Source organism: Perna viridis, chromosome 10 (genome assembly GCF_037379345.1).
Source record: "Perna viridis isolate PV_CMFRI_1.1 ecotype Kerala chromosome 10, ASM3737934v1, whole genome shotgun sequence".
NCBI classification, from domain to species: domain Eukaryota; kingdom Metazoa; phylum Mollusca; class Bivalvia; order Mytilida; family Mytilidae; genus Perna; species Perna viridis.
In genome coordinates, this window is record NC_142454.1 from 5,586,518 (window position 1) to 5,611,220 (window position 24,703).

General features: G+C 32.8%; 1 protein-coding gene across 6 annotated transcripts in view; it reads right to left on the minus strand.

The window, feature by feature from the left end:
• The window catches only part of LOC148604272 (uncharacterized), a 71,343-nt gene that overhangs the window by 2,649 nt on the left and 43,991 nt on the right, over nt 1-24,703 (minus strand). For 2 of the 6 annotated variants that reach the window (XM_088550820.1, XM_088550817.1), the window contains 18 exons: nt 24,052-24,249; nt 23,578-23,691; nt 22,969-23,082; nt 22,352-22,445; nt 21,071-21,145; nt 20,199-20,251; nt 19,364-19,423; nt 15,179-15,269; nt 13,823-13,957; nt 8,750-8,896; nt 7,593-7,810; nt 5,854-5,992; nt 5,615-5,668; nt 3,732-3,865; nt 2,535-2,669; nt 2,076-2,212; nt 1,387-1,526; nt 686-808 (listed from right to left, as the gene is read on the minus strand). In XM_088550820.1, the coding sequence (XP_088406946.1) occupies nt 686-808; nt 1,387-1,526; nt 2,076-2,212; nt 2,535-2,669; nt 3,732-3,865; nt 5,615-5,668; nt 5,854-5,992; nt 7,593-7,810; nt 8,750-8,896; nt 13,823-13,957; nt 15,179-15,269; nt 19,364-19,423; nt 20,199-20,251; nt 21,071-21,145; nt 22,352-22,445; nt 22,969-23,082; nt 23,578-23,691; nt 24,052-24,249 (2,161 nt within the window). Of the gene's footprint in view, nt 1-685; nt 809-1,386; nt 1,527-2,075; nt 2,213-2,534; nt 2,670-3,731; nt 3,866-4,463; nt 4,506-5,614; nt 5,669-5,853; nt 5,993-7,592; nt 7,811-8,749; nt 8,897-10,001; nt 10,023-13,822; nt 13,958-15,178; nt 15,270-19,363; nt 19,424-20,198; nt 20,252-21,070; nt 21,146-22,351; nt 22,446-22,968; nt 23,083-23,577; nt 23,692-24,051; nt 24,250-24,703 lie in introns of all 6 variants that reach the window. The other 4 variants (XM_088550821.1, XM_088550818.1, XM_088550816.1 and 1 more) reach the window with 3 other exon arrangements.

A 24,703-nucleotide genomic window follows, 5' to 3' on the forward strand; every position in this document is an offset into this window, starting at 1 on the left:
CATGTGTTTCACAGGTAAACCTGATTCTAGGGCCTCAGGTGTTTTACAGGTTCACCTGATTCTAGGACCTCAGGTGTTTCACAGGTACACCTGATTCTAGGGCCTCATGTGTTTCACATGTACACCTGATTCTAGGACCTCAGGTGTTTCACAGGTACACCTCATTCTAGGGCCTCATTTGTTTCACAGGTACACCTCATTCTAGTGCCTCATGTGTTTCACATTTACACCTGATTCTAGGGCCTCAGGTGTTTTACAGGTACACCGGATTCTAGAATCTCAGGTGTTTCACAAGTACACCTGATTCTAGGACCTCAGGTGTTTTACAGGTACATTTGATTCTAGGGCCTCAGGTGTTTCACATGTACACCTGATTCTAGGACCTCAGGTGTTTCACAGGTACATTTGATTCTGGTGCCTCTGGTGTTTCACAGTTACACCTGATTCTAGTGCCTCAGGTGTTTTACAGGTTCACCTGATTCTAGGACCTCAGGTGTTTCACATGTACACCTCATTCTAGGGGCTCAGGTGTTTCACATGTACACCTCATTCTAGGGGCTCAGGTGTTTCACATGTACACCTCATTCTAGGGGCTCAGGTGTTTTACAGGTATGAAAAGTCTAACAGCAGACATGAGCAAAGCTGTATGGTATGAATTAATTCATACAAGTTACATTGAACCTACCTGTCTAAAATGTCTGGTATGGAAATATACATTGGCAGCATTGAAGTAAGCCAGAGAATATGTAGCATCAACCTTTAATGCTTGTTGGTAGTCCCTCATAGCATTTACTGGATCCTTCATAAACTGAAATCACAAGAAATAAAGTGCCATGTTTTATCTGAAGTGTACAATAAGGAATATCATTAAAGTTTTACTAACTACAATAAAACTATCAAGCAATCAGCAAAGAAAATATTCCAAAACTGTTTCACCAATACCATAATAAATTTATTCAACTAAGTTATCTTTAAATTGCAGAGTAAAACTATATACATTTATGTCAGCTGTTATATTTGTATACAGTGCTTGGGATTGATGACACTATGACAGGTCATCACATTTCAAACTGGTACTGTATTGGCATTTTGTACAGAACTATTCATTACTCGAACGTTGTTAGTGTGATAAAGAAAATAACTTATCCTGATGGCACTACAACTAAATTTAACAATCATCAACCAAGAACAAAAAAAGGTCTCAAGTGATTAGAACAGTATTTCCAACACCTCTAAAGAAAGTGTGAAAAACGACTAGAAATAAGCGAATTAAAGGATGATTGCTCAATTGACTTTGAAAAAATGAGGACCTTTATTATCGTGCAACATGAATTACCACTCGGTTTGTCAGAAATTCTACAATCAGAGAGATTAGGACTGTCTAACCTGATTAATGACCCCTCTGTTGGTAAGAAGTTCTGCTGTTGGAGAGACTTTGATAGCAGTATTGATATCTTGGAACGCAGCAAACGTATTACTCATCTGTAGATTTACTATAGCTCTACCCTCTAATGCTGGCTTGAATGCTAAAAAAAAACAAACACTGGTTATGCGAGATAATATTTCAAACCTATGCTACCTTGGCAGAGAGTTTCCACCTAGTTAATATCTCATAAACAATAAAAGGCCCCTCCTACCTATGTGTCACAGATTTTGAAAATAAGCCACAAGTTTTTGTTAATGTTTCATGAATAAGTGTGTCCTTATTTGTGAATTCAATTATTTCTATCATCTTGATTTCAGAATTAAATGGATTCTGAACAGGAAAATAGAATTAATAGTTGAATATATTTGAAAAATCTAAGATCTGAGTCATAGAGTCAACATCTCATCAGTGCTAACTCAATGTCTTTACTTCAATGGAATGGGTCAAAATCTCAAGAGTTCTAAATAAATGTTTTACGTCAAAAGTATAGAGGAGTACTGACAAGTCTTTACTTCAAAAGTATGGGTCAATGTCAGTTGTGCACACTTGAAAGTAACAAGCTTATACATTCCGGTACATAATCTGAGGTAAAAGATACATAAAAGACTTACTGGTAAAAATCTGTTTCCACAGAAAATGCAACACTTACTTGGTCTGATACTTATAGCAATAGTAAACTGATTCCAGGCTTGCATAAACTTTCCAAGGACCTGTAGTGTGTTTGCCAGATTGACACGTGCAGCAAGGTTGGTTGGCTCTTGTCTCAATACCCTCTCATAATCTCTCCTGTAAATCACAACATATCAAGCTTTATATCTAAGCAAAGTTTCATGAAAATGTGCAAATTGTTCATAAACCTCCTAAACTCCAACCTTTACAAGTCAGACATTGTTTTTGATGTTCAATAGTTATAGTTATTTTGTTCACCCCATACCTCTTTGGCAATACTCTCACTGGAATAACCTTACACAAAACAATAGGTAAACTGTTTGATACCAGTTTGCAGGTTTAGACTCTAGCATGTTTGTTATCCTTTTTCTTAATGAAATCCTGAAATTATTTATCTGTTTATGTTTAGACCAATAGACATGTATGGTATATGACTTACTTAGCAAACTGTATGCCATCTTTAGAGCCAAAGTCCATGTAGACATTTCCTCTAGCAATGATACCATCCAGGAAGAACTCGTTGTTATCTGTACAACATGTAAATACTTGGACAGCATCCTGTAATTTGTTCATTCTGAAAATAAATGAGATAGTTATTGAGGCTGAACAGACATAACAATACCACCTTCACCCTTACATGGAGCTACAAGTCAGTGTAAAAGCTTAGGTTATCTGAAATGACTGCTATCATTTATAAGGACAAGGGAGTATATTAGTCAATAGATAATTTGAGTTCCTTTCTACCTGTATATTAGAGCAGTTCTAACATCCTTCATTCAATATATGTTAGTTCTTATATTTTAACTTCCTTTACAAGATTGAGCTGCATCAGCTTCAACTATTGATTGCATTGTTTAGTCAAATTAGACATTGTGAAAGCATGATAGTTGACCAAATTTGTACTTTTTTCATAACTGCACCCCTAGCAAAACTTAAAACCTTTAAGGTAGTGTATCATTATTCCTCCATACTTTCATGTTAAACAGGAAGTATATATGGTGTTGATGTCCAATCTATTCGGTAAACAGGAAGTTGATAAATGACCAAGATAAAAGATTGCCCAGACAATACTCTGTTAAAACCATCATGCTAAAATAATAGATTACCCACACAATACCCTGTAAAATCATCATGTTTAAATAAAAGATTGCCCAACAATACTCTGTAAAACCATCATGTTTAAATAAAAGATTGCCCACACAATACTCTTTAAAACCATTATGTTTAAATAAAAGATTGCCCAACAGTACTCTGTAAAACCATCATGTTTAAATAAAAGATTGCCCACACAATACCCTGTAAAACCATCATGTTTAAATAAAAGATTGCCCACACAATACCCTGTAAAACCATCATGTTTAAATAAAAGATTGCCCACACAATACCCTGTAAAACCATCATGTTTAGATAAAAGATTGCCCAACAATACTCTGTAAAACCATCATGTTTAAATAAAAGATTGCCCACACAATACTCTGTAAAACCATCATGTTTAGATAAAAGATTGCCCACACAATACTCTGTAAAACCATCATGTTTAGAATAAATATGCAGTTATTCTTATGAATGATTCCCAAATTTTATACTTTTATGACAGTAACATGCAGGGTAAAATAAGTCTTGATAGAAAACTTACTTGTGATAACATAGTCCTAGGGTATGTAGTATTCTATGATCGTTTGGTTCTATCTTGGCAGCCAGTTTAAAGTCATACAAGGCATTGATATAGTCCTTCCTTTCAAAGTACAACAGTCCTCTGTTGATCAGCACCTTAAAGGTTAAAAACTTACATATTACAGGTCTTTTATTCATTTCTGCACCATTTAAAAAAATAGAACAAAAAGGGTGATCTCCCTTAGTATCAGTAGTTAAATTTCTGCATTTAACACAAATACAATGTGTGCTGAAGGTGATTCAGTATCATAATTTTCATTCAGATAGACCTTCTACCTGGACACAAGCTTCTTGCATGAAAAAATACAGGTTAAATAAATTAAAATCACTGAAAAGTAATTCACTGTGATGTAATTTCTGTGCATTTATAGGAAATTCTTCTGATTTAACTGCATAAGAACAAATGGATTTTATTAAGAGCTTCATTCTTTGAATCTAATAAAAACATCAGATGATAAGTTTTGTTTTTATATAAATAATTAGTTAATGCAAAATAAACGCTTAATACTATATAACATGACAAACGAACCTTGTATTTTTTTTTAACACCCTAATACCATGTTAGAAAAGAAACACTGAATATCAATCATCTCTAACATCACAAGTAACCAGAGCTGCAAACCTACAACTGTTTAATACAAAGCATGGCACATATTACAACACCTTAATCCCCAATATTAATTCATTATCACACCTGAAACCTCCTTTCTATGGCCTCTTGTATTTCTCGTGGCAGCTGAAGTTAGGAATTGTATTAATGATAGAAATTTAAATTATCAGTTGACTGCAAAGAACATACTTGTCCAGAAAAACTTTATAATAAGTTAACTTCTTATACAATAAACAGCTACTGTAGAACACCAAAAAAGGGTATTTTTCCAATTAGAAAAATACCTTTTAAAATTGTACTCAATACAATGAGAATGGTGAATATGGTGAATATGTCAAAGAGACAACCCAACTGGGATGAAAAATGTCAGCTATAAGCCACCCATGGGTCTCCAATGAATGACGAGGAAACCCTCAAACCACAGGGCAGGCTGCAGCTCGCCCCAAAAACAACAGTATTCAAAGGTACAGCAAAATAATTCCCCCTATATACTTCAACCATATTAAAGTAAACTGAAAGTCAAATCCATCAAAGCAAAGTTTGATTCAGGTATCATAGAATATGTGGGTGGAAGCCGCTATCTGTTTGTCAAAATATTCTGAACATCAGGTTGTACTTGAGACTCATACTACTAACACGGTGGATTAGACCAGCCATAAATTGTATTCAGTTTTCTACATCAGTAAAAGGTCACAGGAAATAGAAAGTTTCAGGTGATTGAGTGATGGACTGATAGTGACACAACACCCTTTTGCAGATATTTCATTCATTTTAGGATGAGAAAGGTTGACCAATAAAACAGACCCTGTTTTGTACAATTTCTGTCAAAATCATTCAACCATAGCCAGAGTCCAACTTACCTATAACTTCTCATAGTAAGACAACATACAAAAGATAAAGTAAACTGGCAAAAGCGTTACAAACAAAAGTGTGGAAGACTCTAAATTCACTGAATTTTTCATAAGTGCAAGGGCCATAACCATAAAATAAATTGGTAAAAGCATTACAAAAACAAACTTATTTGGTAGGAGCATTACAAAAAAAGTAAGAAAAACCCGGACTGAGGGAGGGACGAACACCAGGCATTTCCATGTCCCCTTGCAATATGTTATGGGGGACAAAAATCAATTTTTGTAGCTGGATGTTGACAAAATACTTCTAAAGAACGTCAGGTATTACCTACTAACTCAAGCATCACAAAATCTGTAACTTTCTGTTTTATTGTTCAAGCTTACCTTTAGTTGTAAATCTTCTCCCAGTAAAAGTACAATACCATAATCTGTAAGAGCCTGAAATATACAATACAAAACTCTAATGGGTCATAAATTCTAAGTCATGAAGTACAGATTTGCTATAAATCATTTATATTACTGGGTAATATGAATCAGATAGAAAAAAAACAGCACCCACCTATCTTCTCAGTTGTTCACTATTATTATAAAAAAGGTCAATTTGAAGAATACAATGTGCATACCTTTTGCCAATCTTTCTTCTCCTGATAACACACTGCTCTGTTAAAGTAAGCCAGAGCACACTGACTATCTATACTGGTAGCTGTAGTAAGATCTCTAATGGCTAAGTCATAGGCTTTTATATGGAACTTCAGGGCACCTCTGAAAGAATAGTGTTGCATATTTTAATATTTAAACAGCCATCTAGAAAGCATATCTTATTCTGCAATTTTGTTGTTATACTCATGTTGTATTTGTCTTACATACTGAAATTAAAAAAAAAAACATAAATATGTCTCCTGCTTTCTTTGGGCTAAAATAGTTTCCTGGTTATCAGGTCTTTCCCCTGTTTACTGTCATGACATTTTCATCCCAATGTCAATAAATAAAGAAATAAAAGCACTTCTAAATCATTTTTTTTTGCTTTGGCAATGTAAAAAACATCTTAATCATTTTTTGGGCCATGAAAGGTAAAAAGAAATGTCTTCCTTCTCATTAGTTTTCAAGGACTTCAGTTTGAATGGCCTTGTTTTTTTTAAATTTCATAAGAGTATCTTATGAAAATCATATTTCATTTTGAACTAACATTCATGGTTTGCCCATACAATGAAAACCATGGACAGCAATACAGAGCACATAAAAAAGTGCTATTACCTATAGAGATATGCTCTGACGCTCCTGACAGTGGTACAGAGTATATGAAACAGTGCCATTACCCATAGAGATATGCTCGGACGCTCCTGACAGTGATACAGAGTATATGAAACAGTGCCATTACCGATAGAGATATGCTCTGACGCTCCTGACGGTGGTACAGAGTATATGAAACAGTGCCATTACCCATAGAGATATTCTGACGCTCCTGATGGTGGTACAGAGTATATGAAACAGTGCCATTACCCATAGAGATATGCTCGGACGCTCCTGACGGTGGTACAGAGAATATGAAACAGTGCCATTACCAATAGAGATATGCTCTGACGCTCCTGACGGTGGTACAGAGTATATGAAACAGTGCCATTACCCATAGAGATATTCTGACGCTCCTGACGGTGGTACAGAGTATATGAAACAGTGCCATTACCCATAGAGATATGCTCGGACGCTCCTGACAGTGATACAGAGTATATGAAACAGTGCCATTACCGATAGAGATATGCTCTGACGCTCCTGACGGTGGTACAGAGTATATGAAACAGTGCCATTACCCATAGAGATATTCTGACGCTCCTGACGGTGGTACAGAGAATATGAAACAGTGCCATTACCAATAGAGATATGCTCTGACGCTCCTGACGGTGGTACAGAGTATATGAAACAGTGCCATTACCCATAGAGATATTCTGACGCTCCTGACGGTGGTACAGAGTATATGAAACAGTGCCATTACCCATAGAGATATGCTCGGACGCTCCTGACGGTGGTACAGAGAATATGAAACAGTGCCATTACCGATAGAGATATGCTCTGACGCTCCTGACGGTGGTACAGAGTATATGAAACAGTGCCATTACCCATAGAGATATGCTCTGACGCTCCTGACGGTGGTACAGAGTATATGAAACAGTGCCATTACCCATAGAGATATGCTCGGACGCTCCTGACAGTGGTACAGAGTATATGAAACAGTGCCATTACCCATAGAGATATGCTCGGACGCTCCTGACAGTGGTACAGAGTATATGAAACAGTGCCATTACCCATAGAGATATGCTCGGACGCTCCTGACAGTGGTACAGAGTATATGAAACAGTGCCATTACCTATAGAGATATGCTCGGACGCTCCTTGGTTGTAACTTGATAGCTTCATTACAACTCAGTATAGCCTTGGTATAGTTTTTCTTCATGCCATAATAGCAAGCTCTGCTGAGGTAGGCTTGGAATATCCTGGGATTCTTAGCCAGTGCTCTGTTAAAGTCATGTATGCCTTTAGATAACTGGTTTAGTTTCATCCTAGCTACTCCTCTCTGGTAAAGAGCCTGAAAAAGGAAAGTCAAAGGAATATGTTCAGAATAATGGTTTAAAGATAAAGGTTTAAGACCAACACTAAACAACTGCTATTGATGTTCAAGAAATGTAAAATATTTCAGAAAACAGTTTTGTGGTTAGAGTAATCAAGGGAACAAAGATTCCAGTGGAAATCAAAAGAATGTAATCCAAGGTCAAAGACCAGACATGGACAACAGACAAATATAACAAAAAACATAAAATAACCAAAATAATAGATACAAAGCAACAAAATTAACAAGTAACTCAGACTCCACTAAAACCTGGGAGCATGGACCAGGTGCACAGGTAGGGTAAGCATCCTCTGCTTTTCTAGAAACACCTGCTAAATTGCAGTCATGTCAAGAGTAGATGAAAGAGGAAAGGAAAACTATGAAATGTTGAACAAATTTGTTCTCATGGTGCAGATGGATGCACCGTATCGATCCAAAAGTTCATGATGACAACCATAAAACTGCTGTAGTGATGACTTCAATCTTGTAGCAATATAACCTTGTTCTGGAAGTCTTATTGTAAGAATTCTAGTGTGGTACAAAAAGTCTGCATAGTTGGGGCATGTTCTGACATAACGTACGAGTTGTGAAATGAAAACTCCATACAAAGGTGCTGAAGGACTGTTGCCACTGATGAAAGTAAGAGGCTACAAACCAAATGCAATCTATTTTATCTTTCTTTGGATCCCCTTTCCCAAGACAAAAAGAAAGAATTGCTAGCTTCATTATTCTCAAACAGACCTTGCATGTTTATAGCATTTAAATAAATTAATAATAAATTCATTTTAAGATCTTTATACTTTTAGATGGTTTTTCTGCCCATTATATTAAAATCCTAATCTCAAAAGAAATTTGTATATATCTAATATTCATATAGGGGAACCTTTAGACCTTAAAAATACAACATTTGATACTTACATCAGGGTAGTTAGGATTTAGTTTGATAGCCTCAGAAAATGCCTCTAGTGACTTCATGTAAGTCTTCAGCTCTATATTACACATTCCAATCAGGAAATGAGCCTCAGCTGCTTCCTTTGGCCAGGGATCTCCAAACTTCCAAGGTTTCTGAAAAAAATTAACATTCAACAAAAAAATTAATAAGGGACACTTTTATTGTACACTAAGAAATAAACTTTGTATGTGAATTTAAATGTCAGGCATTGGTTCTGATTTTCTTTGTATGTGAATTTAAATGTCAGGCATTGGTTCTGACTTTTAATGTTCTGAAATAGCTGGTTTTTACTAAATAGGTTTTGACTCAACTTCACTGGTGATTTTAGCTGTATAACAGTCCCTGAACTGATCTGAACAATTATTTGATAAATCAATGACCAACTACTGACTGATCCCTGAAGAATCTAAAACCAAAGACCCCTGATGGATCAGATCACCACTTTATTATGAAATAAACAGATGATCAATTCATTTAAATCAGAACACCATTGGAACAAATCAAATAAAATACTTTAGTAAATTTACTTTGAATTTACAATAGAAAATTCACAATGTGTATCTTAATATAACAGCAAAAATAAAAGAAACATAATTACATTTAATGAATATGTGTTGAACAAAATCAGTGGTTTTGCAAGTTAGTTTGAGGGCTGATCAAACAAAAAAAGCAGACAAAATTACCAAACTGCCTCTTCCCTGAAATCTTAAATAACATCAATATTTTTGTTCAATTTCTTTCAACCATTTCATGCTTAAGCTGATACAATGAAAAACACTGCTAGCCACAAAAAGAATGAATTGAGAGGAATAAAAGATCTGAAATTCTTATATTACATGCACAAGCTGTTTTCTACATTATGTTAAACTTAGCAAGGTTTTAAAAAAGTAAATCGTATATACATAGAGAGATGAAATTATGCAGAAAGAAATCAGAAACCAAAAAATTGATTTCATACTGCAATCTGCAGTCTTTCTTTTTTTAGCAGCCTTCCTACCATGTAAAGGGTAATAATTAGTTTTGTTTAAGTATTTATATTTCAAAGGCAAATAAATTTCACAAAGGCAACATCTGCTGAACATACTATATAATTTCAAGAAAAACTACAATACAAAATGCAACCTCTAATAGACAAAATGCTTAAAATCTCCAGTACTTAAAATAAACTATCAAAAAACTTTCATCAATGCATGCAAGGTAACTAACAGTCTACCTAACCTCAAATATCTTTCCTACACCCTGAAATCATTCGTGCATTTAAATACTTAAAACTTCTGAACTGGTATACAATTCATGAATCTCCAACTAGGCAGAATTTCCAGAAATACTTCTCTTTCAACATTTAAGCCCTAATTTCCTTTCAACATGGTATCAGCACTGTACTTTATTACACTGAATTCATTAACTACATGCATCCCTTACAAGGTTTGAGGGAAACAGGTCATTTCAGATCTTTAAAAGAGGAATAATAGGTTAATTATTTGGAAAGAGTGAATAACCAAAATATGATCACAAGTGCCGAAGAATGCCTAGATTTAACCAGTGTGCAGAACTTGTTCAGCGCACGAGTTAAATCCTTATGTGTTCTTGGCACGAGTGATAATATTTTGGTTATTCATGATAACGTACTGATTATCCTATTTATTATATAGATTTTCCCCATTATTCGTTGCTATTTTCAATATGAATTTTATATTTTGTGAACAGCAGATTGATATTCGTGTTGTGAAGTTTTGATGGGAGAAAGTGTGAGAGTGAAATCACTCAATTTATTTCACAGTGTGAATTACCAATTTTTTTACACTGGGAACATTCAGTAAACCACTGCTATCTATATAATAATAAGGATATAAAGTTTTGTTTCTTCTGTAACTTATCCTAACTCATGGTACAGCACTATTTGAATTTTAGTGAACAGAGAGGGTTAAGAAAACTTAAATGATTAATAAAAAAAAGATTTTCCATATTTTTTCAATTCAAAATACCTCTAATAAAAGACAACTTTTTGCAAATGGGAGGTTACTCTGTATACTGTATTCTACAAATAGTGAAAAGTGCATTTCTATGAGAAATTAAAAGTTATATGTGTTCAGTTCAAATGCTCTGTAAATAGCAAACAATGAGAATTTAAATCACAAAAACCATGATACTTTTTTAGTGACTTGCATGATCAAATGAGATATGATATCCAGAAAGAGAAACATTTCGGTCAATTTTGCCACTGTTGGGACCACATATTGAAGCAGGTCACACACATGCAACCTATTAACCATCACTGTATGCAAGAAATGATATATATATATATATAAAAGAAGACATATATTGGTATCATTCCAAGTTCTTACCAACTCCAATAACTTTGCCTATCATGAGTCATCATAAAGATTAATGGTGTTGTAAATTTGTCATAGAAACATGAAACATTGTGAGTTATAAACATCTATATAAGAATTGACAGATTCATGTATAAAGGGATATTTAAATTATAGGAAAAAAAGATATCTTAAAACAAAAAATTTTAGTAAGTCCTATAAATTAATATTTTGTTATCAAAAAATCTTTTTTTTTAATTTGAAGTATAAATGTTTAATAACTGACTTGACATTCAAATTCTACAGCTGCAGTGCACTGAGGTACTTTATATGTCAACCATTCTCTATCCTGTGTTTATAGTCCTATAGCTCAGAAGTAAAAAATCACCAATCAATGAAAAATGAAAAGGAGTTTCTTCCATGAAGATATTCTACCATACTTATCAAAATCTCTCAAAATATTTTTTTCAGTTTGAACTGATTGATAAACAATAATCCAAAAGATAGGGTATATAAAAAATCAAATGATGTAGATATGTAAATAAAACAAAAACCACACCATGAAATATATATAAATATATGTATATAAATTTCAAACAGTAGTTTTAGTCAAAATCAAGAAATCAAAATATATATATTGTAATCAGCTGTTTCTGCACATCAAAGGAATATGTAAAACAGCTTGAAGATTTTGCTTCCAACAGTACTTACTGAACTAACATAGCACTAAATAAATATCAAACAGCTGTATTGTAAAACTTTAATGTAATGAAATAATCAAAATGGCTGCTATCTTTGAAATTCCCAATTCATCTTAATATGACATCACCTAACTGTATTGGACTACCTTTACTGAAAACTGATAAGCCAAAGCCTCATTTCCATTCTTTGTTGGATACATAATAATAAATCCAATTCTGAACACTTTGACTGCATTAAAAAAACCCAGTTAATAAATTGCTATAACATCTAAATGCAAAACACATTTACAACAATTTGAGATATGAAATTAAGAAGATGATTACAAGTTATATAGATACATTTGTGGCTTTTCAGCATAGAAAAGTTAGGATACTGCTTCATTATACTTTATTGTCTGTGAATCCAAAATTGATATTTTGTACAAATAAAACTGAAGTTCACTGCTACACTTTAAGAAAAAGGGTAAAATAAGTAATGAAATTTTTGCTGCACAAGTTTATATAAACGCCATTCCAATGGACATTTTTTTTTATTAATTTAACCAGTTTGGGTTTCGCTAGAATATATGTTGCACGAATTGGCAACAAGAATAATGTCATATTGAAATGGAAAAAGATAAAATATTTCTAAATAAGGTATATTCTTCTCTTTTAATCATTACAAACACAAAAGGAAAATAAAACTGAATTTCTCCTGACAAATTCTCTACAAATCAACTAAAAACAAACAAGAGGCTCCCAGGAGCCTGAATCGCTCACCTTGTTGAATTTTCCTTTCAAAGGCAATAAATTAAACAAGAAGTGAATTTTGCCTTTCAAAGGCAATAAATTTAACAAGAAGTTGTCCAACAATTTTGACTCAAGAAGTCTTTGGTAGGACTTATCACAAGATCTTTTCAACAATTGAAAGTTTCTTTTAATCTATCATAGTTTTCAAGATATTGACTGAAAACTATTTAAAAAAAGTCATTTTTCCCCTTTCAAGGACAATAACTCTTACAAGGAGTCTAAAGACTTTTGTAGACCTAATAATATGGATCATTTTAACTATTGAAAGAATTTGGATAAACCCAACGGTTTTGGAGATATAAGTGAAAAACTACTGTCTGACCCCTGTGTTCTATTTTTAGTAACAGCGGCCATCTTTTTTGACGAATCAAAAATCCCCACAACAGTTCTATGCAGGATACCCCAAGAAACATTCATACCAAGTTTGTTTTCAATTGGTCATGTAGTGTCAGAGGAGAAGATTTTTGAAAGAAATAACATTAAAAACAGCAAAAATCGTTGAAAAAGGGCAATAACTCCAACATGGTTTAACAGATTACAACCAAAATTTGACCAGAGATAGATCTCATCATGCTGAACACTTTTACCTGACGTCAGAATTCAGCTAAACCTAATGATTTAGTAGATATATGTGAAAAACTACTGTCTGACCCCTATGTTCTATTTTTAGTAATGGTGGCCATGTTTTTTAACGAAACAAAAATCCCCACATCAATTCTATGCAGGATACCCCAAGAAACATTCATACAAAGTTTGGTTCTAATAAGTCAAGTTGTTTCAGAGGAGAAGAGTTTTGTATAATTGTTAACGATGATGACGGACAAGGACGACAGACGAGGACAATGGCCACCAAGTGATGGCAAAAGCTCACCTGGCCAAAGAAAAATGCTTAATTCCTTAAAAAAAGAACAAGCATCTGTAATATATAAATCAATTTTAAATTGCAAGAAAATAACAAAATACTATGTATTTATTTAATAGCACAACAATGGAACCTAGTCCAATAATATAAAAACACAACCTGGAAATGGCAGTCTTCTTAAATAATATCATGGTATACATATTCAACAAGGTTCATGCTGATATGACCTGAACATACAAAGCAATAAGGCAAAACCTGAACCTTAAGCACAATTACAAACAGACAACCAGACCGCAAACAGATTAAAATTCTTACTACATTAAATTTGTTGATAGGGAACAAATATGACCACTACTTTGAGAAAGATTTACTTACATAAAGTTCTAAAGCTTTGTTAAAGCTTTCAATTGCTCTTGTAAACTTCTTGGCCTTCATCTGTGTCTTTCCAAGCAACATAAACATAGAAGGTATTGGTTGTACCTTTGTTGCAGATTGTAATGCTTCAATGGCCTGAAATTTTAAATTAAATAAGCTAATCTAAAGATAAAATTTCCAATTCTTTGAATTTCGCAAAAGAAAAAAAAGATATGCAATATCTATAACAGTCATGTAAAAATTGATTGCAGTTAAGAAATTTTTATTCACCAACAATGCCTGGTTAGTGTCAATTGTTTGTCAGGGCAACAATATTGTTGAACATGTCCTAAATAGTGTGCATCTTTCACACAAAACTGCACATTTGTCGTGCTAGGTATACATCAACGGTAGCATTGGGCAGATTTTCACTCTTTAGTGGAGCTTTTGTTTCTTAGAAACCTTCAAGATAATTTCACTATCATTACATGTGCTAGAAAATTCCAATTTATCATCAATTTGTTGAGTGGGGGTTTGATATGCAAATTAATACTGTTAGGTTTAGCAAACTATTGATAGATTTGATACAGTCAGAGTTACAAATTGCACAAACCTATTTTCTCTAAGAAAAACTGAAAAATCTATGTACCTCTAAGCAAGACTGTTTTCACTGTTGGCAATATCGGTCAAAAATAAAATTTAAGCTTGCAATATCTTAACAATCATATAAATTACATTTATTATCTGTAAACATTCAGACTTTTTAACCCCTGTGATCTTTAGTAGTAGTATTCACACTTGCTGAAGTGTAGTTTTGAACATTTATAAAGCTGTTTTTCAAATTCAGACCTATGTTATGCTTTTATGTGGTTAGTATTGAAACACAATTGGCTACAAATTGTTGTGTAAGTAGCATTAATTAATGCTTAGTTTGAATACTGACTAACAAAAATATTTACAATGCACATAGTCAATTTCACTAGGTCTATTAGCAATATCTTTGACCTTTTATTTGGACATGGCACCATTTAAAAATGGTGACTTTCCTGTTACAAACATCACACCTTTAGGGCACTTCCAAAAATGAAAAAAAATGTTCAATTATCCAGAGTGCTACTAAAATAACAGGTATAGTTGAGCCTAAGAGATAGTGATAGGGTGCCAAAGATTGCTATCAATATGCCTTGATTCAAGATTTGGGAAATTTGGCATGAGAATTCAGAGTTTTTATTAGTTTTGCATTCATTTGTTGGTGTAGAAATTATGTAAGAGGGTACAGGATGTAAACATGTGCTAAAAAATTGTAAAAAAAAAATGTGTCAAAACCATAATGGTAAACACACAGACAAACAGACAGAAACAGTAAACACAGGTTACCTTATCATAGTTCTTTAAGAATGATTGGACAACAGCTTGTTGTGTGGGCATCTGTCCTAATGATGAATCTGAACTCAACTCAGAAGCGTGTCTATAAAAAAAGTACAATATATTAATCTCATGCATTTCTTAAATCATAAAACACATAATTCAATTGTCACCTGATGCATTTATATATAACATGCTATCCTACCCTCCTGATTGTTTTACCCAGCTGTTAATGTATCTTTGTCTTCCACTTGAGATAATATATGCACTATAATCACTCTATATGAGAGAGGTGCCTTCAATAATTACAAATAAAATATGCATTTTGATTTCTTAATAAACTGATGTGGATGAAATTAAGGAGTAAACCTGTTAAAGTAATCAACAACAAAAAGAGATCCTCTTCTTTTAATGAACTGGTTTTAAACATCAAAGCTAATAATAAAGATATATTTCTTGTTTCTTATGATTGCCTCACTTTCTTATTTAAACTTTATTTATTAGTATCAATAAATCAATATACCTGCATCAATATTCGGAACAGTTACAGTAACAATAGACTAGAAATTATAGTTACAATAGACTAGAAATTATAGTTACAGTAGACTAGAAATTATAGTTACAGTAGACTAGAAATATATTATTGTAACAATAAACGAAAAACTGAGAGTCTTCTTAAAACTTCAAATGAAAGTATTCCTTTGATAATTATAAATAAAAAAAAATAAAAAATTGCAATAACAAGTGAACATTTAAATTAGAATGTACTTATCTGTCAAAAAAAAAAGAGTGCACAATTAGAGCAGAAAGGATCATTACAGAAAAAAAAATATAATATGATAGAAGACATAAAAGGTATCATAACCATAGTGATGCATTTTAGTTTATACCATAGATATGGTTAAGTTTGTTACCATAGTGATTCTTAAAGTTTGTTACCATAGCAATGTTTACCATTTGCAGTTTGTTACCATAGTGATGCTTAAAATTTGTTACCAAAGTAATGCTTTAAGTTTGTTACAATAGTGATGTTTACCATTTGCAGTTTGTTACCATAGTGATGCTTAAATTTTGTTACCATACCAAGGTTAACATTTCTGATACAATTATAAACATTGAATCTATTGAGAAACAAAGAATATTAGTTCCCACCAATTTGTTCATTTGACACAACCTGCAAAATATATTAGTACATGTAAAGTACTTATGTATTATAAAAGGAGAGAGAGGTGCCAATGCAAACAAGCAGTGCCTGGGACTTGCCTATATTTGCTATTAGAATAAAATATAAAATAAGAGACATTATCATTGTTTGATAGATTTCAGTCCACTGTTTGATAGATTTCTGCCTACATTTGGTAGATTTCACTCTACTGTTTGGTAGATTTCAGTCCACTGTTTGGTAGATTTCTGCCTACATTTGGTAGATTTCAGTCTACTGTTTGGTAGATTTCAGTCTACTGTTTGGTAGATTTCACTCTACTGTTTGGTAGATTTCTGCCTACATTTGGTAGATTTCACTCTACTGTTTGGTAGATTTCAGTCTACTGTTTGGTAGATTTCTGCCTACATTTGGTAGATTTCACTCTACTGTTTGGTAGATTTCACTCTACTATTTGGTAGATTTCAGTCTACTGTTTGGTAGATTTCAGTCTACTGTTTGAAGAACTGATGTTACTATAGTTTAACAGACTTTCCTAGTTTTCTGCTCAAAGGAACAATTTCACCCAGTTGTTAAATATAATTAAATCTATGTTTTGTGTTCTTTTCACATGACAATCTATGAAAGAATAGTATTACATCAATGTAATGTAAAGTTTATTTTTCATTAATACATATATATATTGTATAAGGATTGTTTGACTTTTTTTCTTCTTATTTTTTAACAAAGTAAATGAAACAAATATGAAAAATGTATTTAAAAAACAGGAGGCGACATTGTGGTTTTGAAAGTGGCAAATCGAATTTACTGGCAATGTATAAATGGAGCCAGTAAACTTGTATTTGCCACTGTCAAATCTAGCTTGATAAAGACAAATCTTTAAATACAGTTATCTTTCAAATATTTATGGGAAAATAACATTTAAAAAATCTTTTAAAATAATTTCTGTATATGCAGACAAAAATTGAGACAGTCTATTATGGACTTGATATCCTGAAATTAAGATGTTAATTCTAATGAAATTTCACATCATAATGAAATATTGCATTAGATTTACAGAGTTTCATGTACTGCAACTGCTACTTGTATTTAAAAGCTTTTATTAAAATAGATAATTCTGTTTACAAATTGATTGTCAAAATAGTTTTAAAGTTGCTATTTTATAAATGTACTGCTTTCAATATAAGTTCAATGGAAGATGAAGATGAGTTGAATTTGTTTTTAGTTGTTAACAGTAACCTTCAAATATACCGGTAATGTTAAACCACAAGATGACAGATTATCCCATAACTGCAAGGTTGTACAGTTGGAGTATTTTCTTCATTTACTACAGAATGGTAAATAATTGATTATTCGATAATTCATTCTAAAATACATAAAGTTCTCCTAGTTATAGCTTTGAAATGTTGACACAGTAATACTTGCAGCTGAGCCAATAATAGATTTTATGTAGATATAGCAATGAAAAGTTAATACAGAAATACTTGATATTAAGTGAAGTCATTTAAAGCAGTAAAGATTTTCTTTTTTTCCATATATATTGGTCAGTATGAAACTTGATATGTCAGTATTTTCTGAGTAGAAAATCATTAGTCTTAGAATCCATGCAAAATGCAGTGTTCGAGGGAGTGAATCATGCATAAACATGTATATATAGGGCATCTTTTAAATTCATTACCCAAAAATTAAACTGCATTTTAATATACTGGTTATACATCTAATAAAGACTATCCTCTTTTAACTTATTACCCAACCTAAAAATTAGACCCTTTGAAAACAAATCTGTTTAGAAATATAATTTTTTTTTCAAATCTTCACCATATAAGAATGGATAAGAAAATTTAATCACGATTCTCTATAAATATGATGCCATAATTTTTAGTGATATCATTGCCTGGCAGGCATGAAAGTAAAACATAGATCAAAATGTATATTAAAACTCCCAGGTACTGAACACTGCATCTTAGATTAAGTAATCTATAGATCATTGAGTTGATATTTTATTATCTTACATCCTTTCATCCTGACTCCTATGGTAGAAAATGTTTGGAATATCAATGAATTGAGCTCTCTTCACCCATTTCAAAAATAGAGGTTAAGCAAGCATTTATACAGTGAAATCTTTTTATTATTTAAATCTTGATCAGTTTGAGCACCCATGTTTTCTCCAGTACTACAATGGAAGACCAACACTTGATTGTTTAGACAGATAATTCAACAATAAGGTTAGAAAGACTTCACTGTATGTAGGAACACATATTTTTACCTACCACATCTAATGTTGAAACCTTTTCTATGGAAAACATTTGTATACAGGATGTGAAATACAGAAGCCTAACAAAGCAACCTTTCTTCACCAGATATTTGTTTGGCAAAGAAACAAGATAATGAAAATGGTTTTCTTATACAGAAATTGGTAAGACACCACACTAAGGATTCAATGCTCAATTTCACATATTTGTTAACCTATGGAGCATTTCATGTAGAAGATTCTCTCCCATTGACACTGCCTGATGTGATAATTTTTTTTTTGTAAAAGCTAAATTTTGATGTAAAAATTCAATTTTTTTTTTTTCACAGAAAATATAGTAACTTTAACCAAAACCTCCCACAAATCATACATATTTATGTGGGAGGTTATCAAAATTTTTCATTGATTTTGTGAGAGTTTCCAATCTAATGTGGAAGGGTTTAAAACAGGTATGATTTCATTCTACCTGGTCTGTAGACTGGTTTGAGAATTTGAAAGCTTACACTTGGGTGAATGAGATTTTTCTGTCTAAGACTTGGAACAATGTTTAAAACTGTATATCCATCTTGCTTAACCTCCTTACTATAGTGACTATAATTTAAAGAAAAACAAACACAAGTAGTAACACAATGTATCCTGAAAAATGGAAAAAAAGGGGGGGATAAAGCTGGAAATAGAGACATGTTAATAGTGTTTGATTATTTCAAGGTTGTGATTGATAAATTTGTATGTATTCAACACAGTGATTTGTTATTTAATGGCAATAGAGACCAATCAAAATTACCCTCTCAATAAATTGAGCATTCTCAATTCTTTTTGTCGATCTTGTCCATACACAAACATCCTAACAATACAGCATGAAACTGGCTTACATAGAAATACTACAGAAAATTATTAAAAAAAAAAACAAAATGTATTTTTGACTGTCAGTTACAAACCCTCCCCCATTCACACTGAACATAAATATGTAACATATTAATCCTGAAAAACAAGTTCATAACACCAATCCCTTCTTGGCATAAATTTTAGTTTGTACACATAATACATCACATCCTTTTAAAATTTCATTAGACCATTTCAAATTTCTCTATTACTTATCTCCCTTTTGAGACATATGATGGATGTATAGCACATGAAATATTTTATTTCCAAAATATTTTTAACAGCTAAAACAAGGAGTTCATAATAGATACTAAATGTATAATGACAGATATTGACAACTTCAAATGATAAGTGCCACTTTTATAAGTATTGCAAGCATTTTTGAAGATTTCTTATATGATCAATGAAGTTGATTTTTTAAAAATGATCTAAAATCTTTACTTACTATAGACTAAGAAAAAAACCATAATCTCAAATAAAGCACTGAATGAAGCTATTAACATATTTTGAACACAACAGCAAACTTAAGGACATTCTGAACTCAGTTAACTTAAACGACACCAACATAAAGGCATTAAAAGAAATAAACTATACAACAATTGCAATATTCTCACAACAGAACATAGACTAGCAATTATATGAGAAAATTAGCAGCATTTTCAGGGAACTACCAGAGATAAACCTATCCAGACATCCCTACTACTAAAAATAACTTCCAACATAATCCCCATCATTACCTGACACAGAAAGCTGCAAGTTCAAGGTTACCCATCTCTAATACTAGCTGTCCCTGTAATCATAGAAAAAACAAATAAATTTTTTGGGAGCACAGGTGAAACTTTTTTTCTAAAAGTTGTTTACTACAAATATATATCATAAATTCAGAAATGATTAGATGTATTTATTATTGCAATAAATGTAATTGGGTTATCAATTGGACAAAAATTGTGACTATCATAGGCCCATCTCACCAATAAAATTCATCCAAAGATGCACAGCAAATTTGATGTATAACAGAGATCCACTTATGTCACACACACACACACACACACACAGAATACACCCATCATATCTAAGCTTAACGTCAAATTTTAAATCATTCTGATGAAGAGTTCCTAAGTTAAAGGTAATGAAATAAAAGCAATGCTAAAAATCAAACAGATGTCCAGTACAGAGGAATGGATTTTTGACTGAGTTCGTCAAGCACATACAATTATTATGCTCAGTGAAAAGGAGTTGTCTTCTCATTACCTGGCCTGACCATTTAAAAATCAGTTTCGGTAATATATAATTAAAACTTAAAATAAGATTTATGCCCAACATACCAGGCATACAATCTTCATGTTGTCAATATTATCTCATTTTAATCTTTGATTTTTTTGTGGCGCTCGCAGGATTTTGTTATGATTTACATATTTGCAAAATCCTTGAAACAAATACACAATCTTGGGTCTGTTAAAAAAATCTAGTTCAGATTTTCCACAAATCCTTGAGCTTCCATTTCAAAAAATTTGATTAGTCCAAAGGATTTGAAGACAATCTAAATTTGAGATTACTGAAACTGGCCAAGAAAGATAACCCTATTATGAGCCATGTGTTTGGTACCTACTCTGTACATATAATAATGATGAACATCAGGTCTTAAATGGATAGCTTTGGTAAAGTCACTTAAAGCTTGCTTCAGCTGAAATAAAATAGAGAAAATACTTGTATAGGGAAATAATCAAAACAAAAAATGTGAGCTATGACTTTTAAATACAGGAGAAAAATCAAGGGGATAAAACTTTCAAGAAAAAATGTTTAAAATAATCTACTGGGTAACAAGTAAACATAAAAAGACAATGTTCATTAAACTACCAGAAAATAAAACTAACAATCACCTAATAGACATACTTCAGCAATAACCTGACGAAAGATTATTATTCGAAAATCCCTGTGTAGGACATTCTTTTTAAAATAAACCTATTACAGTGAAACTTCTCCAAACCAGCCACCACTGGGACTAGAAAAAATGGCTGGTTTATAGGGGTGGCTGGTTTTGTGAAAAATAGCAATGCATTCTAAGAGCTGTTTCCATTAATGTGTTCAATAACCCTACACCTTGACAGTTTGTTGGTCGAGACATGTTTAATGCCAGTTCAAAACTTTTGGCCTTTTATTACATTTCAAAGCTTGCATCATTTGTAAATGAATTGATTTTAAAAAAGGTACTGCCCACAAAATAATGTTCACGGTTTTGAATGAATGTGTATTAAAGATCAAAGGGCTATTGATGGTAATTAATTATTTGTATTGTTTTCGTAAATTATAAACAAAGTGTAATAACTTTGTCCCTATGTTGTTTTGACTTGGGTACAGATCACATTAATTGACAGTTAAGACTGTACTATTAAATGACCCCAGTTGCCTGACGTGTACACACCAATTAACACCCAACCAGAGACAAAATGTAATGTCGGGATTAAATTTGTTGTTAAAACTACTGTCCCCTTCAATTATCATCTGTCCACTGATGAAATGCAAACCGGTCAGTGAATGAATTATCAATTATGTAATATTACGTAATCATTTACAGTTTTGTTGACACATCTATTACAGGTGAACAATAACCGAATGGGCGAAATTGAGAGGTTGTATTTATTTGAAATATGTAACAATAACTGTGAAAAACTGGCCAATGTATGGTTTTAGGAGGTGGCCAGTCTATTGAAGACAAAACACACAGGTTTTAATGTATATAGGCCAGGACTTATGAAAATGGCCCGTTTGGAGGGAAGACCGGTTTTCTGAGGGTCCAGTTTGGAGAAGTTTCACTGTATGCTCATGTGACCATATTTTTTTTCAAACTTGGAAGGTTGTTTAAGACAAGTTTGACATTCATCTTACTTACATCATGTATCTTATGATATGCTTCCCCTCGACACACATAGGCTCGAACATATGTAGGGTCAACCTTAATGGCAGCTGAAAATTTCTTGATTGCTCTGAAAAAAAAATCTTATGGGTGATTCCAATATAGAACAGCCAATGCCTTAGGTTTATATTGTGATGTTTGGCTTATTACTCCTAAGTTATATTTTGTTTTGTGACATCCCCTAATTTATGGGATTGTAACACATATTTATATTGACAAGGAATGAAACAAGTCTTTATGTAACCCTGGTTACTTTCATCTTATTGTATCCTTTCTATGTCGAAAACTACAAAAACTTTATACACCAACCATTGATCAGTCAAACTAAATGTATGTAGTGATTTACGGTCACTGGCTGTTGTGAATGAGACACCATTGTAGTGATACATTGCTTGAAGGTAACAAGGAATGTGGTTCCCTATGGGTGGAAATGTGTGGCATGATACCTAAAATTTGAATCTTTATGAATTATTCAACACAGCGTAAAGAGAACAACACGACACTGACATTACATGACATTGTTAATCTAATCCTCAACCTTTCTTTATACATATTCTTATCCACGTTATTTTACATGATAAATATCATAGCACCTGTGGTAATTTTCATAATGGTTCATAAATATCAATCCAAGGTTAACATGAGCCCCTGCAACATCCTTCCTTAATTTAAGTACACTCTCAAAGTCTGGAATAGCATCCTCAAATCTACAATAAAAACGTGAATGTAATGAAGGCATAAAAAAACACTAAAGTTATATAAATCAAGATAATCAACTACAAACCTAAGCCAATATAGTAGGAATACCTACATAGAAAAAAAAAAAACAAGGGAAAAGGATCTTACACAAGTCCCTGCAGATTTCAGATTCTTCCATGTGTATCTTTTGAACTGACTTGCCATAGGTCATTTTCCATAGGAAGAAGTCACCATCTAGCCTTGGCCTTTAACACAAAGTAAGGCATCAATAGTTTTACATTCACCTGTTTTTTTTTGTTTTTTTTTTTTTGTTGTTTTTTTTTTTTTTGCAAGATACGTCTCTTTAAAGAGATTTGGATCTCCCAAATGAGAGAATAGGCTGCAGCCATTCAAGGTGGAAGATCGATAGGTCGAAGGTTTTCTTGTATGTGTGAACAGAAATTCAATGGTGAAGAAACAATATCACACTAGTTATTGGGTTCCCTTGATGAACATTACATTACCTATGCATAGAATTATAGAGTATCCCACGATGCAGATATGACATCACATTGTCATCTGAGTCGTTGATGAGTAAGGACACACTGTAGTCATGTAGGGCTCTCTTTGGATGAGCTCTGTAAAATATTATACAATTCTTTGAACAAAGTTTGAGATGTCATGTGAATTAGGGCTTGCTACAAGAAGTGAATCTTGAAATGTCTTCCAACAACTGGATTGTACAGGCTAAAACATAGGCAATGATAACAAATGAATTAAAGATAAATCAATGGAAGCCAATGGTAAAAGAATGTTCAGCATTGTTTACATTAAAAGGTCACACTGGTTTCAAGCACAATGTATTCTCAGGCCTCATTCATTTTAGTCTATATCAACCAGTAGTCCAATCCTTATGCTGGTATTAAAATATCAGCAAAATAAACAAGTTCAGAACCTTTTTTTCAGTTAATATTATCCTGCTTAAATCATTCACATACTTCCTGAGTATACAGGCTCTGTAGTAGAAAGCTTCCCAGCTGAGAGGGTCAAGATGGATGGCTGCTGAGAGGTCCTCAACAGCATCAGTCCAATTCCCCATTTTTGCATTAGCTTGTCCCCTATAGATCCTCGCTGTGACATTTAAAGGGTCCACTCTAAGTAGGTCGGTAAAATCTGCTATGGCATTATGCCAACTCCTGAAAATACAATAAAAAATTAATGTGACAAAAAATCATATGAGAAGAGAAGAGCTGAACAACCCATCACATATTCATCTTATATATATATTTTGTACGTACAAATGTATTCCCAAACACACATGATCACGCTATACATTGCTATATGTCCCACACTGCTGATAAGAAATCTTGCAGAATTTTTCATCCATGTGTCAGCTTGTAATTCAGATCTACACTTAAAAAACATAAAGTTCCTTAAAAATTTTAATAAAATTACCATACAGTTTCAAAGATAATGCAGCCACAAGGTCTGTTTCTGTTGAGAACATGGCCCATAATTTTACACAATTTATTAAAAAAAAAAGCAAAATGGTGTTATGAAGTACATGCCTGCACTTCATAACAGTATTCTACCAAATATGGAAGGAATATACCAAGTAGATCAAGAGAAGATAATTCTATCATTCAAAAA